Below are 15,187 nucleotides of genomic sequence, written 5' to 3'. Positions count from 1 at the left end.
AAAGTTTTCAATCAAACAATAAAGCATGGGGGTTGATCAATATACTCTTGAAATGAGAAATTCCACTCAAATAACATGTGTAGAATTTACACAAGACAAGGTACTGTACCATGACACTGAAATCATAAAAGTTGAAGGGGGCTGAGAGTGTTCTCAAGGCTTGGAGAAGTAGCAGCTTTTGGCCACCACAGGGAGCTGCAGCACTCTCATTTCTGGTTTATAGGCTTACAACAGTTTTTCAAAGTATCAGCCGCCTAACTACTGGAACAAGAATGCCATTGTTGACAAAGTCATTTTACTAATCATCAAGAACAGTAAATACTTTAAAGAAGATGACATTCGTAATTTATTCTGAAACTATTCCAAAAATAAAGTATCTAAGGAAGAATGGTTAGTGCTTTTATAAATTCATGTTTCTAAAATAGTCAAAATACTGAATATTCACAAATCAGGCAGGAAGATATTCTTTAAATCTATAGTTTCCCATTTAAACATAAATGTTCATCTTTGCATAGAAAAAACTAATTATTTTGAATTTTCCATCAATAAAATCTCATATGTTTAATTTGTTAAATACTATAACTACATGTAACAGATTCTAGGCTGCAAACATGTGTTATGCTTTCCCCAAGAACTCCCTGTAGGCCCATATTTTTTCCTTTCTTATTCCCAGCACATTCTGTTAAATGCCCTTGGCTCTAGGGAGCACATTCATTTCTTAGCCAGACTTGCGCACACCAGCACCTGACACAGAGAACTCATTTTAGAAGCAGGAAGCAGACCCAGAATCACCCTGCGATTCGTCTCCCACTGGGAGGCTTCATGGACGTTTGTAGTAGAGGCAGGCTGAGCTACAAGGACGCTCACACTATGCATCTAGTCCTGCCCTGATGTGAGACCAGAGCAGCTGGTGCTCAGGAACTTGGTGAAGACAGATGCTCTCTCACTGTAACTACTAAGTAAGTACTTTTTCTGCAAAACACAGACTCTAAAGGGAAGCAAACCTCTGCAAACAGAATGGTCTCTTCTTGGGCCACTAATATTTTCTAAAACGTAACATTTTAATTTTGAAAAGTTGAATTATATTTTTCTTTCTCATATTCCTATTTTTTAGTAAAACATGGAGTGCTTACTTAGACAATGAATTCAACTGTTCTTGGAGGAGATTCTTTATTTCTTCATTTTCTGGATAGTCACTGTAAAGAAAAGATTTTGAATGAGTTCATTACAGTCACTGTAAAGACAAGATTTTGAATGAGTTATCTCTTCACTTAAAACCATGTATTTCTTCACCTCAAAAAAGTTGTGTTAATATAATCTTCTTTGTAGTTCTTGGTTAAAAACCTGGTGATAGACCAAAATAACAAAAATCTACTCAGGACCCCACCAATCAACTTTAATATCTGCTTGCATCTTATTGAGTCAAAAACAACAAAATGAGTAAAGAAAGTCTCCTTGGCTTTCAAGAAACCAGGAAATTTATTAGCAGGCATTAAAATCTATCAGGTTAGATTCCTTTTAATGAAGAACTTAGCAATGACTAAAGGAATCTGCTCATTCACTAAACTCTGCAGAATAAATATTCTGAGGAGACAGGGCTTGGAGAACAGACACTTCCTGGCATTATTTTTAAATCCCCCATCCGTGCTGCACGTGGCAGGAGTTCAGTAATATTTGTGAATTTAATTAATAATCACTAATAGTTTCTGTGAATATTTTTTTGCAATGAGGCAAATATTGAGATTTATAAGACACAGTATACCCCTGAAGCTAATGATGCTGTTTTTAAAAAGAACGTGCCTGGCTCCAAATTCCCCTGGCTTCCATTGCCCTCTTCACATGCATCCTTTTCATCATCATGACACACCCATGTTCAGACCATAAGACAAGCACACAGCCACCTGAGAGCAATACATGCCCTCATAGCTCCTCACCGACCCACACTTCCACAAAGGCCCCTGAGAACCCAGAGGCAGCCTGGCAATTCTGTAGTGTCTCTACCTTCTGTTGGCTTTAAAGGCTCCATTCCCTTTAAATGCTGGAGTACAGGCCATGGCTGACTTTCATGGGTGTCCTTCAACCACAAGTAAATTATGAAAGACAAAGAAAAATGAAAAAACTTACACATGAGAAATGTCCAAAGAATACTGTCCGTTCCAAGGCTGGTGTAATAAGAAGGCTTTCAAGACAAGGGATGCCCTTGGAACAAGGAGATAGGGGCACCACACAGGCTCTAGACAACAAAGAAAGGTTTTTAAAAATAAAATGAAGTTTTACATTACAATGAAGCTTCAGCTGTAAATCATTTACAGAGTAGTCAGCAGAGAGCAACAGGTCAATCTGGAACAACTGAGAGAGTATATTCAATGTAGTCACTGCTTAGAAACATAAGCCAAGAGCAGAGAGTCTCTGCATTCAAATCTGATTAACATTCTTCTTTCCCCTCTCTTTTTTTTAAATTTTGTTTTATTTTAAAGACAAAGTCTTGCTCTGTCACCCAGGCTGGAGTGCAATGGCGAGATCTTGGCTCACTGCAACCTCCGCCTCCCAGGTTCAAGCGACTCTCCTGCCTCAGCCTCCCAAGTAGCTGGGATTACAGGCACCTGCCATCATGCCTGGCTAATTTTTGCATTTTTAGTAGAGATGGGGTTTCACCATGTTGTCCAGGTTGGTCTTGAACTCCTGACCTTGGGCAATCTGCACACCTTGACCTTCCAAAGTTCTGGGATTATAGGCATGAGCCACCACGACCGGCCTTCTTTTCCCTTTTTAAATTTAAGTATCCTGTGTGGTATACAACTCTGGTACTACTTGAATAAAGGATTCAATGCAATGACTCAACAAATAACAATAAAGTTCATTATTTTTAAATATTAAAAATAAATATATTTACCTGTATGTGCCTTTTGTACTTTTGTTTGTCTGAGACTATTCAATTAACATGGCCTATCAACCTTGAGTATGTCACTGAAGGGATCAGGCCACCTGTGATCACTAGCATTCCCAGGTCTCACTTATAATGGCAGCCCTTGAACACACGGGCTATCTTCTTAGACCCTAGGCCCTAGCATTCCCCACATCCAGCAGCTGGCTTACTTAGAACACTAACAAACAAGATTTGCCTTGTTGTCAACATGTTTCAGTGCAAAGAAGCAGAAGACCTAAAGGCTGCAATGCCCAGCAGCTCTGCTCTGACCACCCTATACTCTATAGGACTCGACCTTAGCTCTAATTTTCTAGCGGTGCCTTGGCTGTTATAACTCAGCCTTATTACCAACTCCCTTCCAGAATCCTGCACAGCCTTTATCCATGGATTCCTTGAATAGATACAATTATGTAAAATGACACAAACTTATAAACAGCTAAATAGCATTGGCTTATTTAAGTGACTATATTTGTCCGTTTTCATGCTGCTGTAAGGAACTACCCGAGACCAGGTAATTTAGAAAGAAAAGAGGTTTAATTGACTCACAGTTCCGTATGGCTGGGGAGGCAAACTTACAATCATGGCAGGTGAAGGGAAGCAAGACACATCTTACATGGCAGCAGGAGAGAGCGAGCGAGGGGGCAAGTGCCACAACTTTAAGCCATCAGATCTCCTGAGAACTCACTCACTATTACAAGAACAGTAAGGGTGAAATCTGCCACCATGATCCAATCACCCCCCGCCAGCTGCCTCCCTGACCTGTGGGGATTACAATTTGACATGAGATTTGGGTGGAGACACAGAGCCAAATCCTATCAGTGATCCACATCAACTTTAGACTGTGCAATTATCCAGTATTATATCCAATATGATAGTCACTTAAAATATGGCTAGTATAATTAAAGAAATGAATGTCTTATTTAATTTAAACTTAAAAAGTAATTATTGATTCAGTCATTGAATGACTTTTAAGTATGTTTGAAACAACTTGAATACATTACTAGTTTTCAACTGAAAATTTCATAAAATCTAAATAGAGCTTGACTGTTTCTGCTGAAAATTTGTCCTCTAAATTTAGAGGGCAATTCAAGTTATTTTACAATAAATGTAAAATACTCACTGAATTTTGAAGAATGAATACTTTAAAAAAAGTAAAATGTCTCACTAGTAACTTTTAATACTGATTATATGTTGAAATAAAACTTTGGATATATTGGCTTAAATAACATTTTAATTAAAATAAATTTCATTTCTTTTTTTTTTAAATGTGGATACTAGAATTTAAACTTACATATGTGGCTCACATTATGTTTCTATTGGAAAGCTCTGCTTTCGAAAACTTCATTCTATGTAGTTAAATAAAAATTAAATTATACATAAAATATTTTATGTGGACTTTTCCATTTAAAAGCCAGAAAGTGATTGGAAATATTTTTAATAATACTTTTTTTACACCCAAGAATTTTAACATTGATTCAGTAAAATCACTTAAAATGCAGTCCAAATTCAAAAGTCCCTTGTTATTCCCCAAATGTCCTGAGAGCTGTATTATTTTTAAAACTCTGGGGCCCAGTCAAGGCTGGTACACTGCACTGTCATGTCTCTTTAGTCTACTCCAATCTAGAATGCTCCTCCTCCCTTTTGGCTTTGGCCTTACATGGCCTTTTCATTTTTGGAGTCCTGGTCAGCAGCTGTGGAGAATGCCCTACATTCTAACTTCTCTGTTTTCTGATTATCAGACTCAGGTTAAACATTTTTGGCAGAGTCTGAACAAAGGATGTTGTGTACTTTTCACTGCATTGCACCAGAAGGAACATGTTAGCTGTCTGGTTACAGGAAACACTAACTCTGATCATCTAGATAAGGGGTATTCACCAGAACTTTCTTATCAGGGCACCTTCCCCCCATATAATTAATTAGTAAGTAACATGTGGGGGAAATACTGTCAGATTGCATTTCCTATTCTCAAACATCCTTTTACTCAGTGATCCTTGCTTGAATTAATTATTGTATCAGGGGCTGCAAACTGCTGACTTTCTATTCTTATTATTTCTGCATTTGTCAGTTGGCATTCTTCCGTCCACCTTCCCCTTTCCATTCTTGCCCACTTCCCCTTTCCTTACTGTGACTATTACTATGGAGTGAGGGTTTCTTTGGTATTCTGCACTTACATCAATACCACCATAGTTTACATGATGCTCAGACTACCCCCAATTTGACAGGAGAAGCCTCTTATGTCAGGTCCTCTTTGGTTTTTCAATTCCTTATTTGAGTTCCGGCACCACGCAAGATGCCCCAGACCCATCTTGCACTTTTTGTGCCTCTGTCCTGAAATAAACTTTTTGTCCAAGAACCTCTGGCTCCTTTTAGCCTGGAAATGGAATTTACAAAGTAAAATCTGGGTGCTATGTGTGCTCACTGCCATTGAGTGTCATTGCAAGAAAACTCTCTGTGAGCAGAGCCAGGGAATATACATGTTCAAGAAGTCATGATTTTTTATCAATCCAAATCCACCCTTGGAGTGTTTCTTCCCACCACTGCCACTTCACATCTGCATCTCCCTTTCTATCAGCACAGACCCTGGTTCCCAAAAACTGCAATTTGGTTACTAATTTGTTCCAGACTATAACATGCACAAAACAGCTTCAGAATTACTAGTGCCACTGTCAACTACTCAAGTAAAGTTCAACATTCCTTAGCAATTCTGTCCTTAGAATATAAACCACTAAAGGTGTGCAGTGAGTGAGAAGTTCTGTGTTTTAGTTATTTGAACTGTTTGTGTGTGTGTGTAGTTATGTTACCAATATTTGTTATACAGTTTGGTTCAAATGTGTCTTGCATTCAATATTAGGCTTTGCTTTTTCTTTCATCCTTGTTTTCACTGTATATTTTGAATATGTAAAATACATAAATGGTTCAAAACTTGAAACTATATAACAAATATAGAGAAGTTTCACTGCTATCCCCATAGTCTCCATTTTTCCATCTACATCCTCTAACTATTCTCATTGGTTTCTGGATTATTCCGTGTACGTGTGTGTTAGTAAGCAAACATATGTGTGCATGCACCTATGTATAAAATTCACCTTTGCACACAAGCAGGCTATACATACTCTTTTACACTTGCATTTTTCACTTACACATATCCTGGATATCACTCCACATCAGGTCATAGAGCTATTCCTCACTATTTCACAGCTGCATAGATTATTCCATTCTGCAGATGTCCCCAAATTTATTCAACCAATCTCCTATGGCTAAGCAGTTAGGCTTTTTCCAAAATTTTGCTATGAATAAATCTGTGTGCATTTTGGTCACAATGTATGAATGTACATCTTAAAATGTATGAATGTACATCTTAAATTCTAAGCACTGGGACTGCTGGGTAAAAAGGTAAATGCGCATGTAGCTCTGTTAGATATTGCCCAATTCCTTCCTACAGGGATCTCACCGTGAGCAATGGATGAGAGTGCTTGTTTCCTCACAGCCTTGCTAACACAGTATATTTTCAAGCTTTTGAATCTGATAGGTAAGAAACGATTTCAATTTGTATTTTTCTCTTTTTAAAATTTTACTTTTTAAATTTCTTTTTCTTCTTTTATCCTTACTAGTAGGAGGTCAAATATTTTTCTTATTATAAATAAAGTTGAGTATCATTTCATATGTTGAAGGGTCATTTGTTTATCTGTTTTTCCCCTCTGTAGACAGTCTGTGACTTGTAAATTACTTTCCCCCAGGTGATCATTTGTATTTGGTTTTGCTTATTGAACACTTTATTTTATTCTTATTAAAGCTTTTCCTTTGTTTTGAATTTTTTTTTTTAATTTCTACTTAGTCATCTTTTCTTTTACATCTGGGCTATAAAGGAAGGATTGTATCTTAGAAAAATGAGGCTTATCTAACTACCTTCAGAAGCACTGAACACTTAGCACTGAAAGGGATGCAGGTGGCTAGCTTACTGAACTTTCTTTCTATTCATCCCTCATACATGACAATCATATAATTCTCAAGTCAGCCCCATTCATGTTTTAGATAGTATATGTGTATGTTCTAGGTAGATTCACGTAGTAGTTGTTGGTATTACATCACAGTATGTTTGGAAATGGTAAATGTCAGGGAAAAAAATTAACTATACATAATAATCTTGGAATAGTTCAAGGAAAGTTCTCATGCTGTGTGGTAATTTCTTAATCAATGAACAAATGAAAAGATACAAGAGAATCCACATAGAAAGCAGCATCAAGTGTTTACATCATGCAAGCAAGACAACATTTACCAAGCCTGAGTAACAGGAGGGAAATATCTTATTTTTAAAAACGAATACATGTTATTTCTCCAAAAGCAAAATATTGTTGACAGCATCCCAGTGAGCACGAACAAACTGAAACTGACCCTTACTACCTCCCTCCCTCAAGTAAATTTAAATTTTTCTTCTGAAGGGTAAAGATCAGCCACGAAAAAGTAATAGGTGATCAATTCACAGCTGGAGAAACTCACCTGCAAGAGCTCATTCACCTCTTAAAATTACACAATTAGAATGCAAAAGCAGTTAGCATCACTGCTGTTTGTCATAGATTCTGCTCCATCTGGGCTAAAGTTATGTGAGGTGTGAATCATAACATCCCGGTTTTTAGCTACCTACATGACAGGAATGTAGAAAACCAGTAACCAAAGAGCCAAGAGGTAAAGCAGTAGAAAAAAGTTACTCCTCCACCACTTGGAAGAGGCAACATTAAGGTGAGCTGGAAGTCTGGGAAGGAAAGGCCCTATTTTGTGATTTTGTTCAGTGTGATTCAATGAGCGGGGAAAAAGAGAGCTAAGGAACACTATTGGTGTTTGGGCAGGACAATTCTTCATTGCACCAGATCGTTCCAGGTTGTTTAGCATCCCTGGAACTCCCCTCATCTGCAAGTCATTGTGAGACGTTTCTGAATGCCCCAAGATTACCGAAAATGACTGTGGAAAGCTGTGGCAGATGAAGAGGAAAGGTTTGTGCATAAATTTGATTTCGGAAAGCTTCTTTCTATATATGCTTACTTAGGAAAAATGTGCTTAGCAGTGGCCTTTAACACTGGGGAGGAAATTAGGTTGAACAGTCCCTGATATCAAGTCAATACTATTTGAAGGGTGTGGAAACTGCATGATACTAGAATGCTATTAAACAAATCTCATACTCTTACATTCCTTTTAGATGCTGCTAAAAAAGACTATTAAGATTTATTTTGATGGCACTTTATGCCTCTGACAAATTAGGCAGCAGATAAGAAAGTTTCTCCAACTCAAAAACAGGAATTCTAATCTTCTAATTTGACTGCCCTCTTTATTAGAGGAAGAAGTGGCCTATCTAAGCTGCTCTAAAAAATGAACAGATGTGAATCAATATTTTATGATATTCTCTACTTATCAAGGAGAACTGAAGCAAACATAGGAAATACCAATGTCTATGACCTAATTTATTTTTATCCCATGTCAGTAAGCCCCAAATATACTTCTAATTCCTCAGAATAGAAATATACTATATTAAGCATTTTTCCCCAAGACCAAATCGGCCACGAATCTGGAGGTGAACACACAGATGTCTTTTTCCTCACTTCACATTTACACTACCACAGTTTTCATTCTTTAACATTTATTGAGGGTTGTTCTGAGTTTAAAGCTCAATTTGGGGAATGAATACACAATTGCATTGACCTTTCCTGATTGCTATTTGGATTTTTTTCTCTTTCTGGCTGAGGCTATAACATTCAAGATTGAAAAGAATTTTAAAAAATATATATTAGAAAAATTTTAAAAGAAACATGTGATCTAAAATCTGGCCACAGGCTAGATGTTCAAGTATGGTGTTGAACATGGGTTAATACGGTGGACTCCATTTCTGTAGTCAGTTTAAGAACAAGCTACACCTTGACTTTGGAGCTTTTTAGATTCAAATTTTATATTAAAAGTGAAGGAAAAGCTCTCCAAACACGTAGACTGCAGTTCCACACTTCTTTACCTAGAATTAGTAACTAATTTTTTCCAAAACCACCCTTGAAGTTCCTTCAATTTCCTCAATACCTTTAGGTTTCAAATGAATACAATGCTTGCCCTTTCCTAGGAGGCCATCCTGATGCTTCCCCAGAGCTGGCAAATGACTCAAGGACAGACACGGGAAAGTAGGTCTTGAATTCTGGCTTCACCTGATGGCAGTCAGTTACACAGTAAGAAGTGGTGGTGCCCAAATGCAGTGGGCAGGGGTGGGCAGTGACAAACACCAAAGCACACCTAACGTAAGCTAAAGGCAGCCCCACTAACATCAGTAGCAACTCAGTAGGCCTCAAGCACGAGCACAAAGTGAAAAACCAGATTTTCAAAACCTTACTGTGTCTGAAGTGCCAAATACTGACTCTACAAAGGTTCAGAAAAGTCTCATGAAATTTTCTATGTATCAGCCTGGAGTGTGCACCAAAGTTGTGCTGGGAGAATACTCAGGCAAGAAGTTCCCTCCTCTGCTCCAATTAGGATCAACTACCTTCCAAGGATGAACACTGTATTTCATCAGCCAAAAGCTGCCTTTTAAACTGATAAATGGATGCACTCACAATCATCCCATTCTTTTTTTTTTTTAGGAGTCACATATGGGGTATATTCTACTAAAATGTTTTTTATTCTGGTAAAAAGCAGTATCAAAACAACCATACAAAACAGAGCAAGATACTGCAGTCTCCTAATTTGCTTGACTAGTCATTTTACTAGTCACAGATTGGCATCAAAATTCATAATAACCAGAACACTTTCCAAAGTGACTTTTCAATGATATATGTTTGCAAAAGATGTAAGGCCATTATTTAAAAGCCAGCAGTCTTATCACTAGATTTACGTCCTCTGATGAGTTCACCTACATTCTGGGTAAGCCATTTTTATAAATGTAAACATCTTTTATCTTGTTAACAAACCAAAGAAAAAGAGTTAAAAAAAAGGGGCACTTATAAAACCTGAGTTGGGAATAATTGACATCTATAGTTACGAAGACTGCAGCATCTCAGCAGTAAAAACACCCACGCTTCAACTTAATATATTTTCTTAAACTCAGATTCTAAGAAAATAAGACCGAAATGAAACAGAAGCAGCAGCTCTCTCCCCAACATATAGCAGCTTGTGACAAAGTAAAGACAGGTTTCAAAGCCCCCTATCATTAGGATTCCATACCGGTTAACTCTTGTTCATCCATTCTAAAGCACGCAGACTTCATAGACATCTCTAGGACTCTGATGCACCCATCATCTGAGGCCAAGATCACTTTATCTGACGTACACCAGTCCACATCCAATATACGAAAGGTCACATTTCTGCCACTTCTTAAACTGCTCACCATCTGAACCTTCAAGAGTGAATTTGGGCATCACTTCCAGACAGAAAAGGAAGATGTTTATTATTCTAGATTAAATGGTCAAGGAAGACAGTCTGTGACAAAGGCCCAGTGCAAGCTGAGAACTGGGCAGCCTCTGGCAATCTTCCTTCCACAAAGAGGCAGCGTTTTAAAGGTCTCAAAGACAGTGATAATATTAAAAAATAAATAAATTGGCCGGGCGCGGTGGCTCACGCCTATAATCCCGGCACTTTAGGAGGCCGAGGTGGGCAGATCACCTGAGGTCAGGAGTTTGAGACCAGCCTGCCCAACATGGCGAAACCCCGTCTCTACTAAAAATACAAAAAATTAGCCAGGTGTGGTGGTGGGTGCCTTTAATCCCAGCTACTCAGAAGGCTGAGGCAGGAGAATTGCTTAGAACCCGGGAGGCGGAGGTTGTGGTGAGTCGAGATGGCACCATTGCACTCCAGCCTGGGTGACAAGAGTGAAACTCCACTTCAAAATAAAAAATAAAAAATAAAAAATAAAAATAATAAAATAAAATAAATAAATAAATCTTGAGTTGTTACCTTTAGAACAGAAATATCATAAAGTAAAAGTTTTTAAAAGAAAATAATTTATGAGAAACTTGACAAACTCATTAAGTACTTTTCATTTCTAAATCAGAAAGAAGTTTTTTTTTTTTTTAACAAAGCACAGTTCCTATGGCTAACAATCCATTTACATTTTTTCCTCATGGAGAGGGCCTACCTCTTTAGTATCCCACACTTCAGCTCCATCATTGTACATTGCTATTAATTTTTGATTTCCTTTACCAGGAGCAAAACGAATCTTCCTCACCCAACTTCGGTGTGTAGGTATTCCTCTGAAGACAAAGAGACAAAAACACAATACAATGTAGCGTGAGGTCTGGTCATCAGAAGGTATGTCTAATGTCTCTCACTATTTCCATTTCTGACAGGTCTGATGATGGGAGAACCCTTTACTTGCTGGGACTGGGGGCCACATCTGACAGAAAGGGCCTGCCCTTTAAGGTCAGCTAAGACTTCTGCAGAAGCCACTTGCAGACAACTATCTCCTAAGAATGACTGGCTCAAGGCCCATCCTCCCAAGTTTAGGGGAAGGGACCCAAGTTTCCAAGCTATACCCCCACGAGTTTACTGATCCTGCTTGCCAAGTCACAAGCCTCTAATGGAATCATACCAAGACGTCATTCATTTTTTTTTTTTTTTAAACAAAATAACAAGATTTCATTCTTGGCTTATACCTGGACACTCTGCCTTTCAAGTCCCAGAAATTTAAATTTCCATCCATATCTCCAAGAACTAACGTATCACCTTTCCAAGCGATGCAGGTAATACTACCCATACTTCCCTAGAAAACAACAGCAACAAACACATATAAATTTCACTATGCCGTATAAGACATCATGATAAATAAATATTTTAATAAAACTTAATTTAAAGGGCTGTGCTTTAGTATGCTTTTAGTCATCAAACCCTAAAACAGACTTCAGACACTAACAAAGAGCTACACTGCCTATCAATTGCAACTATGAAGAAATAAGAGATTGCAACTTGATAGACATTAAGTAGTTACTGGAACTAGATTTAAAGAGAGGGGATGTCTTTTGAGGAACAAATACCTCAAAACAAAAAAAAAAAAAAAAGGAAATTAAAGTAACAAAAGGAGAGAAGTAAAGGGAAGGTTTTCCAGAGAGCCTACTCAAACTCATCTCACACTGCCTTTAAAAGGATAACTAAATCCATTCCAAGGGAAACTTAAAGCTCTTTTATAACTAATTGTGTGGTGATTTTTCTATATAAAAAAGGATCCAGAGTTTCACCGATACCTTTTGGAACACTGTGGAATCATGAAGGTGAAGAAATGCTGTTTACTAAAGGCATATGCAGTTTAAATTCATAGAAAGCTTTGCACAGAAGTTACATATAGAAGCACAATATAAGAATGAAATGCTGCTATAATCAATCTAACTTGGAGGAAGAAAGGAATAAGAAAGGAACTTGCAGTTCTAACAGATGCTCAGAGGCGGTATCATGGAGGGCTCAGCAGCCTGGGCTCTGGAGTCAGACTGCCTGGGCTGGAATCCCAGCTTGAAACTGGCATGTGATTTGAGGTACGTTTACTTAACCTTTCTGTCTTGGATTTATTGTCAATAAAGAAGTTCGTGTAATTTGAGTTGTTGCTAGTATTAATAAATTTATAAAGGCAAAGGCCTTAAAGCAATGCCTGCCATGCAGTAAATAGTCAATACATGTTAGCTATTAAATAATATTACTGCTATTTATTAAAAGAAATCTTGTTTTTGCATTTATTGTACAATATAAAAATTCAAATGGTATCCATGGTAAAAACTAAGAAAATTCTAGTGGTTTGAATAATTGACCATTAGTAGACTAGCATACACACTGAATACTGCATAAACTCTGGTAATAGTCAAGAAACCAAACACAAACTGGATTTAAAAATCAATATTATAATAAAGTAAATCAATTAAAAAACTTAGTTATATTAAAGAAATGAAATTCTGTGTAACATGAAGCAACACTTTAAGATATCTACTTTCCTAACAATATAATAGAATGTTACTTAAGAAGTTGCCTTTGAAAAGACTTCTGAAACTAGGTCATAATAGACTCTGCAACTTCCTTCTTGCTGTCTCAGATCATGTGCTCTAGGAGAGGCCAGTTGTCATGTCATGAAGATACTCAAGCAGCCTTACAGAAAGATGGACATGAGGAAGAACTAAGGTCCCTTGTCAACAGTCAGCATTAATGTGCAATAGCCTTGTGAGTCAGCCATCTTGAAAACGGATCCTTCTGCCCCGTTACACTTCAAAAGACTGTAGCCACAGCCAACATCTAGATTGTAACTTTATGAGACCCCAAAGCCACCTATAAAATTATGGGGGTTGGCATTCTACTAGAGCATTCTATTTTTAGATAGCAATTTAAAATAAATATACATATTTTAAAAAATCCCCTCATGCCTTCATTTAACCATTATAATAGCCTGTATTAGTTAACATAAACATTTTCATGATCCATCTATTAAAAACTATCTATGAGATGCATGCTGACACAAATGATTAATGGCAAAACTTTAGTTACAGATTCCACAAGGCCATAAGAAGGAAATATGTAAGTTAGTAAATGTTAATAATACTATTACACTTACAACCTGATTACTATTATCCAAAAATAATACTAGATTGTAAGTCAAATCCTTCAGGGTAATGCCTGAAATGGAAAGAAGACAGATACTGAAGTCAGACAGGCCTGAGTTTAAAACACTGCTCTGCCATATAAGTAAGCTGGGTAACCTTGGAAAAGTTACTTATTCTCTCTCAGTTTTGTTACAGGTAAAATGGAGATAACTTCTCATGGATTATTATGGGGATAAAAATGAGTAGCACACAGTAAACGTTTAATCAAAATAGTTACAGCGTTATTCTCCTGCAGTATTCTCTAGCAGGTTTAATCGAAGCTAATATCTCCTTAAGTAAAGTTTATTTACATTAGGCTTTTCTGAAGTTTTCCAACTTAACTATGCCTTCACTGGATATGGAACCAACAAAACAAAATCTTCTTGATGAAGATTTAATTAAGGTTGTACTCACATCTGGTGGAATCCGAGCACTATCTTTTACTGAGTTTCCTTCAACAGTGAGATGATAAACTTGGCCGTCATTATCCGTAAATACAAAATGTTCCCGGGCAGAGATGTTCTGACTAAGTTCTGATTTACTTTCTGCCTCCTGCAGCAAGCTTTGGGATGGTGAAAAATAAGATAAAGATGTTTCTTTTCCCTAGAGTGATACCCATAATTAATTAACTTGACCAAAGTACAGATGCATTAAGAGGAGGTCCAAAACTATTTTTTGAAAAGTCTGAAACCAATATTTGCCCAAACTAATTTTGGGTAAACACGAATTACTCCTAAACAGTCATACCATCAGAGGAAGTTTACCCTGGACAGAGAAAAATGGTGATCTAAACTTAATACAAGAGAAATAAACTTCATAGAGGTTTTTGCTATAGAACTCTCCTCAACAGAAGGGAGGCTGTACAGTGACCCAACATTATCTCTGAAGCTTTTTATCTGTAAGATTGGCATGGATGGGGATAGTGCACAAATTTAGGATTCCCAATACATTTTCTTTGGTGTGCATAAATGGTAATATGATCTATCTCTATGTCTGTGCTATGTTCATTTGAATTTCAGGAACTGAAGTGTATGGAGTAGAAGGGCACTTGGAATGATCACATGTACTAACAGAGGCTGATGGGTGAATATTACTGCATTTGTTATTAGTTACAATAAACAGTATAGTATAATCATAAAAATGATAAAATAAACTTTTTAGTAATCTGGGTATGTACTAAAAGATGAAACTAAGTATGTTCAAAAGTAGAGTCCAACTTGCTACCACAGACACCTTTGGATGACACTTGTCAACTTCCCAGACATGATGCTAACAGCACAAATGACAGTGTCAAGAAACACTGTACTGTACCTGATCACAGATGATTCAACAATACTCAGCTCTGTGTCTGAGACTACAGTCTGGCGGGCCATGGCCTCTCGAGTAGCAAGTTGCTTCTTTCTCAGGCTCTTCAAGTTGTGAGATGGTGACCATTCCTGTAAAGCAAAGGCAGGCAAACGGAGAAGTGCTAGGTTTCCTTCTGTCAAAGAATCCTCCAGAACAGCTGGGCACACACACCACTGCCCAGTATCATTTATTATGACTGCACATGAATCCACAATTTGTTCTTTAGATTTTACCTACTTAGAGAAAAGCTGAATGAATGCATTTTAATTAGAGCTTTTATGGCAAACTTCCAAAAGGTCTGACCTTTTGATATATATATATATATATTTTTTGTATTTTT

At 37.3% G+C, this 15,187-nt stretch overlaps 1 protein-coding gene across 3 annotated transcripts in view; it reads right to left on the bottom strand.

The window, feature by feature from the left end:
- Nucleotides 1–15,187, bottom strand: part of WDR11 (WD repeat domain 11) — a 56,694-nt gene that overhangs the window by 7,444 nt on the left and 34,063 nt on the right. For all 3 annotated transcript variants that reach the window (XM_010365672.2, XM_010365675.2, XM_030940832.1), the window contains exons 15-21: nt 14,812–14,936; nt 13,915–14,062; nt 11,542–11,648; nt 11,025–11,139; nt 10,115–10,286; nt 2,125–2,233; nt 1,134–1,196 (exon numbers count right to left, since the gene is read on the bottom strand). In XM_010365672.2, coding sequence (XP_010363974.2) covers nt 1,134–1,196; nt 2,125–2,233; nt 10,115–10,286; nt 11,025–11,139; nt 11,542–11,648; nt 13,915–14,062; nt 14,812–14,936 — 839 coding nt within the window. The remainder of the gene's footprint in view (nt 1–1,133; nt 1,197–2,124; nt 2,234–10,114; nt 10,287–11,024; nt 11,140–11,541; nt 11,649–13,914; nt 14,063–14,811; nt 14,937–15,187) is intronic.

Source organism: Rhinopithecus roxellana, chromosome 11 (assembly GCF_007565055.1).
Source record: "Rhinopithecus roxellana isolate Shanxi Qingling chromosome 11, ASM756505v1, whole genome shotgun sequence".
NCBI classification, from domain to species: Eukaryota; Metazoa; Chordata; class Mammalia; order Primates; family Cercopithecidae; genus Rhinopithecus; species Rhinopithecus roxellana.
This window is presented reverse-complemented; position numbering and strand designations above follow the sequence as displayed.